Below are 11,038 nucleotides of genomic sequence, written 5' to 3' on the forward strand. Positions count from 1 at the left end.
CTTGATGTGTGTTTGTGTGATATATATTTCATTTACGTATAGCATATATTATTTTAGATAAACATTAGATATGATCCCCTATGTTGGCTGCTTCTCCTCCTCATCATCTTCTTCCTCTTCCTCTTCCTCTTCTTCTTCTCCTTCTTCTTCCTCCTCTGCCTCTGACTCTGCCTCTCCTCCTCCTCCTCCACCTCCTCCTCCTCCTCCTTCTCCTCCTCCTCCTATTTCCCTTCCTCTTCTTCAATTGAGATGGTCTCACTATGCATCTCTGAATGTCTTGGAACTCACTGTGAATAAAAGGCTGACCTCACTCTCTCAGATATTCACCTGCCTCTGCCTCCCAAATACTGAGATTAAAGCCATGTGCTATTTCCTATGGTTTTTAAAACACACGTAGTGCTAGTCATTCCTCTTCCTTCTTCCTTTTTTTTTGTGTATATTGTTCTCTATCCAGTATCTCCAATTTTTCCTATTTCTTTATTTAAAAAAAAAAACGCACCCTTGGCATTCTAAGCCTCTCACTATAATGCTTTCTCCCCACTACGATACTTTTTTACTTTTCCAGTTTCTGCATTTCCTCAGGCCAATTACTCACATCTTAAGACTGTAATCTGGAAATCACAATTAAGAGAGACTTTGTGGGTCTGGGTTACCTCACTCAGTGTAATATTTTCTAGTTCCAAGTCCCATCCATTTACCTGCACAGGTCACGACTTTATTTTCTTTATACCTGAATAGTACTCCATAGGAAATGCACCAGTTTTTCATGAGCTCTTCATGAAAAGGCATTCAGTTTGGGGGCATTTAGCTCATTTCTACTTCCTAGCTATTATGAATATAGGAGCAGTGAGCATGGCTAAGCAAGTATTAATGGAAAAGAATGTCTAGTCTTTGAACACATACAAGGAGTAGGACGGCTAGGTCATGTGGTAGATTTATTTTTAGGGTTCTCCACATGGGCTTCCAGAGTGACTGGACCAGCTTCCCTTCCTATTAACAGTCAGTGAGGGCTCCAGGTCCCCACAGCCTTCCCAAGATTTGTTGTCAATTGTCTTGTGTATCTTAGCTATTCTTATTAGGATAAGATGAAATCTCAAAGTATTTTTAATCTGACAATTGTCAAGAATATTATATACTTTGAATATTTCTTAGCCACTTTTATTTCTTCTTTAAGTGCTCTCTATCCTAAACCATAGCCCATTTTGTAACTGAGTAGTTTGGTTTTGACAATTTAAAAATTCTTTTATATACATAGTAGTCCTTGGTCATGTATCTAACTGGCTATAATTCTCTCTCATTTTGTGAGCTTCCTCTTAATTGGCTTGTTTCTTTACTGTGTAGAAACTTTATAGTTCTATGAAGTCACATGCTTCCCTGCGTCCACTTACCTCATTTGGTAGCCAGGCCCATTTTTCCCCAGGCTGAACTTGATGGAGGGAAGCTTAACTGGATGTGTGTGAGTGCAGTGTAGCATCACACTTGGGAACACACTTGGGCCCAGCTTCAAAGAACTGGTTTGGATTTTTTAGGGCAAAGGTTGCATTTATGCCCCTGGGGAGGTGGCCAGGGTCTCTGGGACAAGATTTGTGTGGTTGTGTAGCATTGGCTAGGGCAGAGGCATTTGAAGAGACTTCATCTGCATACTCAGGGGCTGAACCAGGGCGGGGACTCATGAGGTGAAACAAGCAGTGAAGTAAGTTCTTCCTAGTGTGGATGGTGGGAGAGTCAGCTTGATGGTGCCAGACTGGGAGGAAGGAGGAAGCCAACTTCTGCCATCCTCCTGTTTGAGGTATTCAGGATTGAATCTCCCTTAGCCCTTCCTCCATAACCCTGGGCAATCAATTATGCTCCCCCCATCCTACAGGTCAGATTTTGTCCTTAATTTTTGGACAAAATGAATCCTCTTAAGAAACTCTTTCCCTACATCTACATGATCTAAGGTACTATCTATGTTTTCTTCTATCAGTTTCAGTGTTTCACATTCACAATGGGAACTTTGATCTACTTGGGTTTAGGCTTTGTGCAAGGTGATAGATAAGTAAGTTCATTTTTCTACAAGTGGGCATCAAATTTTTCCACATTGTCTGGGGAAGGTCCTGGTTTTCAGCACCATAGTCAAAATAGGAGATGGCAGAACTTTTATGCACTAGTGTTTGGGTCTTTGTTTTCATTTCATTGGTCCATGTTTTTAATGCTACTATCATATTATTTTATATGCCATGGCGAGTTACTTTTGTGATCCTTATGGCATGATTATACACACACATGTGCACGCGCGCGCGCACACACACACACACACACACACACACACACATACACACACATGACCGTGGCCAGAGCCCCATTCAAGTGTGGGCAATTTCTACTGAAATGTGTAAATGTGTTCCTAGTGTTGCTAGTTATTTCCAGGTATGATAATAAAGGATTTGATCTTCCCCAAACAGTTTTAACTTCCTGAACAATAGAGCAAAGTGTGCCTTGTGAATTGAACAAGACTAAAACCAGAAACATTTTATTATTATTATTATTATTATTATTATTATTATTATTATTATTATTATTATTAATGGATTTACTTATTCACTTTGCATCCCAATATCAGTTCTCCTTCTCACAATACCCTTTCACACAGATTTTACCTCCATTCTCTTCTTACTTTTTCCCCTGAGAAGGAGGAGACTATGAGTATATACTCTCCCCAACACCCCCCATCCATGCACATCCAGACACTGGATAAGGTGGAATGTCAAGGTTGCTTTGATTTGTAGGAGATTTCTCTGTTCTGTTAGCTCTGGACCTTATTTTTTAAATTGGGTTATTTGTGTTGGTGTCTACCTCCTTGAGTTCCTTCTATATTTTAGATATTAATCCTTTGTCAGATGTGGGTAGGTGAAAGTATTTTCCCAATATGTAGGGTGTCATTTTGTTCTATTGAAGGGGTCCTTTGACCTACTGAAGATTTTCAGATTTATGAGGTCCCATTTTTTAGTTATTGATCTTAGTGCCTGAGCTATTGGTGATGTGTTCAGGAAGTTGTCTCTTCACCAAGAGGTTTAAGGCTATTCTCTACTTTCTGTTCTATTAGATTTAGTTTATCTGATTTTATGTTGTGGTCTTTGATCAACTGTGATTTGAGGTTTGTGCAGGGTGATAAATAGGAATTATTTGCACTCTTCTACATGAGACCATCCAGTTAGATAAGCACTTTTTGTTTAAGATGCTCTAGTTTTCCATTGTATCAGTTTGGTTTCTATTTCAAAAAATCAAGTGACCACATATGTGTGGGTTTGTTTCTGGGTGCTCTATCTGATTCCATTGATCAACCTGTTTGTTTATATACCCAAACCAAGCAGTTTTTATTACTATTTCTCTTTAGTACAGCTGGAAGTCAGGGATAATTATATCTCCAGAATTTTGTGCGTTTTTTTTCTTTTTGCAGGTTAGTTTAAGCTATCATGTTTCTTTTTTCTATATGAGGCTGAGAATTTGGGAACAAATTTCGATGTTCCTGTGTGAAAGTATGATGATACCTCTATTTTATTCAATACATAAAACCTAAATCTAAATGGATTCTAGATTAAAAATAAAAGAGCAAAGCTATAAACCATATGTTAACAAACATGGTGTAGATTCTTGTGAATGGTCTAGGCAAGTCTTAAGTATTTTACTGGAATGGGAAGGAAAAATGAAAACAAATAAAATGATCTTTATGGTTCAAAGTACTTTAACAATAACATGAGAATGGCCCCACAATGGGAACAAAGTATTTACAATTCATTTATCTGATAGCACGCTTCAAACCACAATTCATAATCCTCTGCATACTTTAGCAATAAACAAAGTAATAACATAGGTTTAAAAATGAGCAAAAAGTTGCGTAGGTGGTCTTCTAATGATTTTATGGAAATGCTTGATAAACACATGGAAGAATGTTGAACACTGTGAATTTTTAGAGAAGGACAAAATTCTAAGAGTATACTGTACAGGTGGTGGTTTGAATAGGTACACCCACCCCAAAAGATTCCTGTGTTTGAATATGGAGCGGCACTATTAGTAGGTATGGCTTTATTGGAGGAAGTGTGGCCTTGTTAGTGGAAGTATTGCACTGTGGAGACAGGGCTTTGAGGCCTTAAGTGCATCCAGTCTGTGTTCATTGCCTGAGGATCAAGAGGCAGAGCTTTCATCTCCTTCAGCACCATGACTGAGCATTACCAGGATTCCCACCATGATGATAATGGGCTACACCTGTCTGTTATCTGTAATGTCCATTAACTATAAGCTAGCCCCAATTAAATTTTTATTGAAACAGTTGTCTTGGCCATACTGCCTTTTCACAGCAATAATATCATAAGACAACACCACTCACTCCCACTAATACTGAAAATATAAAATAGAGACAATAGAACAAGTTTTGTCTAAAGTCTGGAGAATTTGAAATCAGCATACACTGTTTATGGGAAGGAAAAATATTGAAGCTGCTCTGGAAAATAGTAATTAATTTCCTAGTAATGTACTAAAGAGATGTGAAAGTGTGTATTACATAAGAAGTAGTATACAAGTGCTCATACCTGTGTACCCATAACTTCACAAAGTGGGAATAACCCAGTGGCTGCCAATAGATGACTGGAAAATACGTAGCCAACCCATGGAAAGCAATGTCACAGCAGTGGGAAAAAATAACGTATTGACCTCTGCTAAAAAATGAAGTGTGAAATACACAAAAGCACATGATAGGAACCAACTGCAACAGACCACATATGTAATAGCTATTAACCTATTAACAAAATTCTATCAGTGGCAGAATTAGAGAGAAAAAGACAGGAGTAACTATTCCTAGGTATGAAGTTGATTTTTGGGGTGAGGAACTTTGTTAAAATTTATTTGATGATGTTGAGATAGTTTTGTGTGTAGTACAATAATCATAGACTACACTTGAATGGCTGAGTAATACAGTGTATGAATGCTCATTCAATAGAATATTCACAATACAAAGCTATAACAAACCGAAAAACATTAAGAGTAGACAGCTTGAAAGTGAAATCAAAGCTCTCCCCTCCAAGCCTCTTAAGACCCTGTTCATTTTGATCCTGTCATCTGGACTGGGACACTCACCACCTCCTGCCTGGGGCTCTCACAACCTGCTCACCACACCAATGTTTCTGTCCTTCCTGGAAGTCTGTCTTTAAACAGTGAGGTTTACATACTGTCCTAGTTTTCTTTCTATTGCTGAAATAAAATCCGACCAAAACCAGATCAGAGAGCGAAGGGTTAATTTGGCTCACACGTTACAGACCATCATCATAGGAAGCCAAGGCAGGAAGTCAAGGAAGAACCCAGAGTCAGGAACTGAAATAGAACCATGGAGGGAAACTGCTAACTGAGTTGAACCTCGTTGATCCTCATGTTTCAGGAGAATTCTTATTTTGAAACAACACAGAACTACAAGAATGGGAGTCCCATTACCCACAGTGAGGTTGGTACTTTCACTTTGATCACTAACCAAGAAAATGCTCCATAGATTTGCTTGCATGCCAGTGGAAATGCATTTTATCCAGTATCGGTTCCTTCTTTCTAGATGACTATTGCTTGTGTCAAGTTGACAAAAACTAGTACAAGTTGATCCCTTTACTTCTCACCACATAAACACCAGTAGTAAAACCATAACCTTCCATTTCTTGTTTGTTCCCAAAGATGTAATGCTAATACTGCAATTAAAATATAGTATGACTTTAAAAGTTCAACCTTATTTAAAATGTCTCTTTCAATATCCAATTTTCAATTGTGTGCTCCTATAAAAATTATATGTGTGTGTGTATATATATGTATACATTACATATTATAATTTAAACACATTATATTATGTATAACAATGTAGTAATATTATATAATGTTATTTTATATCATATATTATAATATTATAAGTAATGACATTATAATGGAAATATATCACATTATATAATAACATTATATATGTAATAAATGATAAAATTTTTATACAAGACAACAATTAAAAACTGTACTTTTGAATCAATCAACCAATCAGACACCGCAGAGCTCACAGGGAATAAACCATCAACAAAAGTGTACGCATGGAGGTACCCATCGCTCCAGCTGCATATGTGTAGAGGGTGGCCTTGTTGGGTATCAGTGAGAGGAGAGGACCTTGTTCCTGTGACTACTGGATGCCCCAGTGTAGGGGAATACCAGGGCGGGGAGGAAGGAGAGAGTAGATAGGGAACACTGTCAGAGAAGCAGGGGGAGAGTGGATGGGGTAGGTGGTTCCCAGAGGGCAACCTGGGAAAGGGAATAACATTTGATATGGAAATAAAGAGAATAATGAATAAAATAAATTAAATAACATAATATTAAAATACAAAAAAACTGTACTTTTAAAGAGACACTGGATATTATAAATAGGCATCAAACTTTTAAAGTTAAAATGATATATAATGGGCTGGAGAGATGGCTCAGAGGTTAAGAGCACTGTCTGCTCATCCAGAGGTCCTGAGTTCAATTCCCAGCAACCACATAGTGGCTCACAACCATCTATAATGAGATCTGGTGCTCTCTTCTGGCCTGCACGTGTACATGCAGGTGCAATGCTGTATACATAATAAATAAATCTTTAAAAAATGATATATAATATATATTTATCACATAGATTGTTTCTGTGTGCTTATGGTACTCTGTGTGGGTGTCCATGTTGTGTGTGATATGTATGTTAATACTTGTGTGTGCATGTTATGTGTTTGTGTCTGTGTGATGTTTGTGATGTGTATGTATGTGTATGGCATATATTCAGTGTCAGTACTGTGTATGGTGTGTGTGTAGTTGTGTGTGTGAGATGTTTGAGTATAGTGTTTATGTATGTTCATCTGTGTAATTGAGGCATTCATGTGCCTTGGTGCATGTATGTTGGTCAGAGGACAACCCGAGTAGATCATATATTACAATATTATAAATTTTTAAAAATGTAATATATTTACATATTTTCACATTCTACCTTATTTGAGACAGGGTCTCGTCTTCAGCACTCTAGGTTACCTGCTCCCAAGTGCTTCCTGGGAGTATATTCTGTCTTTACCTCCCATCTTGCTTTGGATCAGTTGTTCTCAATTTTCCCAATGTTACCACACTTTAATACAGTTCCTATGTTGTGATGACCCTCAACCATAAAATCATTTTCATTGTTACTGTATAACTGCAGTTTTGCTGCTGTTCTTAATTGTGACATAAATATCTGAAACTTCTGAAAATCTTAGGGGACTCCTGTGAAAGGGCCCTTTGATCCATCCACCTAATAGTCTTGACCCACAGATTTAGAAGTGCTGCTCTAGAAGAAATGAGTTTGTGGACATATGCTGCCATGCCCAGTCATACACAAGCTCTGGAAATCTGACCTCAGGGCTTCCTATTTGTGTGCTTTTAAGCACTGACCCATCTCCTAGCTGACTTATTAACATTCTTAAACAAGAATATGAGGTTAGTAATTCAAGTGATTTTTCTGATGTTCTTCAACTATGGGAGTTGAATTCTGTCAATGTAGACAAGTAAAGAATCCTGCTGTATTATATCACTGACAAGGAAGCCGGGTTGCTCTAGGCAATATGGCATCCTTGGATTTTACACATGCTGGGCTCTGTAAATTGCCACAGTAAACTGAAAGCCAGCATGAGTTGCTGGTCTTTTTTGTGTTGTACCTCTTTCTTTCTGATCAAACTTCTGGAAGTATTTGTATATCTGACTTCTTAGATGATTGTCATTCTTCTAACACTTGTGGATTTGAGTTTATTTTCTTTCTACTGTTGCTCTTTAAGTTATGGAGAAATTTGAAAGAAACAGAAGCACACACACACACACACACACACACACACACACTCACACACACATCTTCCACAGCCTCATTCATAGGCTAAACATTCACACATTGCTGGCATATTGCTGGCATAGGTAACCCTTCCCGGGAGACAATCCCCACAGGGAGGAACAGATGAGAGAGGACCCTCTTCCTTCTTGTTCCTGGAAGGAAAGAGGCTGCTGTGACTCAGTCAATGTGTTCCACTGGCCCAGAAAGAGGTTTTAATCACGAGTTTCTTTTCTGGGGACAGTACTTTCACCAGCCATGGAGGTCTCTAGGTTGTAGTTCCTCTAACTCTAGCAAGAAAACCTTCTCATCTGGAGTTCCAGCTTGTCATAGATAGCAGAGGCAATCTAACTTCGCAAATTATCTGTCCCATAATGCATTGCCACCATGGCTGTGGTCGTCATTCACACTCAGTCTGAGAAAACGGCACACAAAATCTGAGGTACACTTCATAATCTGGTTTCATAGGGAATGCTAACAACCCATTCACTTTCACCAAATACTAGAACTATTATCTTAAATTACAAAACACACAATGTACTTTGTGAGAGTTTTGCTTTGTCTATGAAATAGCAACATAGCAGGAGGCAGCAGGCTGTGGACTCTCAAGACACTTGGTTCCTCATATGGCCTCCAGAGGGCGCTGCTGCACTTACTACTGTTCCTTCTTCCTTTGTAGATCTCCACCTGCTCACCTCATCCTTCCTGCAGCTGGCTGAGAATTTAGCAAAGGAAAGTGACAAGAATCGGGTATTCGAAACTTGTTTCAGGTTCCTGTTTGCAGCATCGGTTTTTATCTGTGTAGGAGACTTCTCCGGCAGACTCTTCCTGCTTTCAAGCTCTTGTTTCCTCTGGTACTTTCCAGTTGGTCTGTTTCAGAGTTCCTCCACAACAGTGCTGCAGCCTTCCCAAGGCTCAGCCATGCTCCTGGCGCTCATCCTAGTGCTGGGGATAAACTTTCTCCTAAGTGAGTACACCTTCCTTGTGGTCTCTGTATCCCTGCATTCTGACTGTCCTCAATAAAGTCTGCACTGCACTTACTGACCTAATATTCCCTTCCAGGAGTTGCCCAAGCTCAGTCAGTGACTCAACCTGACGCTCATGTCACTGTCTCTGAAGAAGCCTCTCTACAGTTGAAATGCAAGTATTCCACACCTGGGGCACCTTCCCTGTTCTGGTATGTCCAGTACCCACAGCAGGGGCTGCAGCTGCTCCTCAAGTACTATTCAGGAGACCCAGTGGTTCAAGGATTGAATGACTTTGAGGCTGAATTCAACAAGAGTGACTCTTCCTTCCACCTGCGGAAAGCCTCTGTGCACTGGAGCGACTCGGCTGTGTACTTCTGTGCTCTGAGCTTACAGTGTCTGAGTCTGTAAGGGGAGCTGAACACAAACACCCATGGCTGTGGGTGCTCAGACACAAGATCTCTCCTTGTTGTCTCTGAAGCGTCTCTTTCAACTTGGCGAGGAGGAAAGGGGTGTCAGGCAGTCCCAGCTGCCATTGCACAACTCATTTCCAGTTAAAATATCCACTGTCTGACTTCATCTAAGAAGCTCTTTGCATATTTTCAAAATTATATAATGCTCAATCATAATTCTTTAGAATGGAGGAGACTGTCATTTTTCCTTGAGAACCATTTCCTGAGTGGGCATTGCTTGGACAGTGACTGCGCTAAGCAGCTGGTTGTGCTCATGAGGAAAGACAGAAGCTTTCATTTGTCATTTTGTGTTTTGTCTACACAGGAAGTGGAAGGTGTGCTCTTCAGCTTCTATCCTGAAGTTTGCCTTCACTCCTATCTTTCATGTCAATTTTCCTGTAAATTCTTCTTTTCGTGCTAATTAAACCGATCAGAATTTGTCACGATATTTAAGTACTCCCATATAGGAAAGAACTTGATGCATTTTTAGTTGATATAGAAGTTTATCAAAAACAGAAAAGCTTAGTGATCTGTCATAATTTTGTCAGGAACCATTAAAAACAAAACAGGAGTATAAGGAATTGGAGCTCATTGGTATTTTTTCTAAAGACTTCTTCACAGTTATGAATGTACTATTATAAATGTACTATTCTATTGTTGTTGCCATCTTAAATTCTTCAAATCTACTTTGAGAATTTGTAGTATGAGTCCTTCTGCATCTTTTGTTGGTATGCATTGCTTCCTCCTTTCCATGATTTTACTACGGTAATAATAAACATAGATTCTCTTTTTTTTTTTTTGGAAAGTTTTGTATTTGTTTTTAATTTTTTTAGTTAAAATTACAGTAGATTATGAAGTAATGGGTTTTATCATGGCGAGTTTATACATAAAATATTCATGAGGGGCTGGGGATTTAGCTCAGTGGTAGAGCGCTTACCTAGGAAGCGCAAGGCCCTGGGTTCGGTCCCCAGCTCCGGAAAAAAAGAACCAAAAAAAAATATTCATGAAATACATGATATATAATTATATATAATATATATATAAATGTATAATAAATATGTATAAAATTATACTTGATTTTCATTGATTTTCCTTCTCTACCATGTTTCCTCTCCCTTCCAACTGCTTCAGTTTCTTATCATCATTATTCCTAGTCTGTTTCCTTTTGTTTTTATGAGACAGGGTCTCTCTACTTAGAGCTGTTCTTCCTGGAATTCACTTTGCAGTCTAGGCTGGCCTCAAACTCACAGAGATCTGCCTACCTTTGCCTCCTGAGTTCTGGGATTAAAGTTGTTAACCATACAACCTGGCTATCTGTTGTTTCTTTCTTCTTTCTTTCTTTTTTTGAGATAGAGTTTTGCTGTGTAGTCCTGGCTGTCCTGGAACTTGTTCTGTAGATCAGGTTGACCTCTAACTGCCGGCCTCTGCCTCCCAAGCGCTGGGGTCAAAGATGTGCGCCACACTGCCTGTCTATCTCTCCTTCCTTCCTTCCTTCCTTCCTTCCTTCCTTCCTTCCTTCCTTCCTTATCTTTCTTTCTTCTCCTTCCTTCTTTCTTTCCTTCCATGTAGCCCTGGTTGTCCTGGACCTCATTCTGTAGACCATGATAGTTTCAAACTCACAGAGATGTGCCTGCCTCTGCCTAGTGAGTGCTGGATTAAAGGCATGTGCCACCATTGCCTGGCATTTGTTTTCTTTTTTTTTTTTTTTATTTATTTTTTTTTTTATTTACTTGAGTATTTCTTATATACATTTCGAG

General features: G+C 39.0%; 1 gene segment (V, D, J or C); it reads left to right on the forward strand.

Annotated features, from left to right (window-relative positions):
• Nucleotides 1–8,457: 8,457 nt before the first annotated feature.
• LOC688340 (T-cell receptor alpha chain V region PHDS58-like) lies at nt 8,458–10,789 on the forward strand. The segment is given in 2 exon segments: nt 8,458–8,831; nt 8,927–10,789. Coding segments are annotated over 2 exon segments (360 nt in total).
• Nucleotides 10,790–11,038: the final 249 nt, after the last annotated feature.

This window comes from Rattus norvegicus, chromosome 15 (genome assembly GCF_036323735.1).
Source record: "Rattus norvegicus strain BN/NHsdMcwi chromosome 15, GRCr8, whole genome shotgun sequence".
NCBI lineage: Eukaryota > Metazoa > Chordata > Mammalia > Rodentia > Muridae > Rattus > Rattus norvegicus.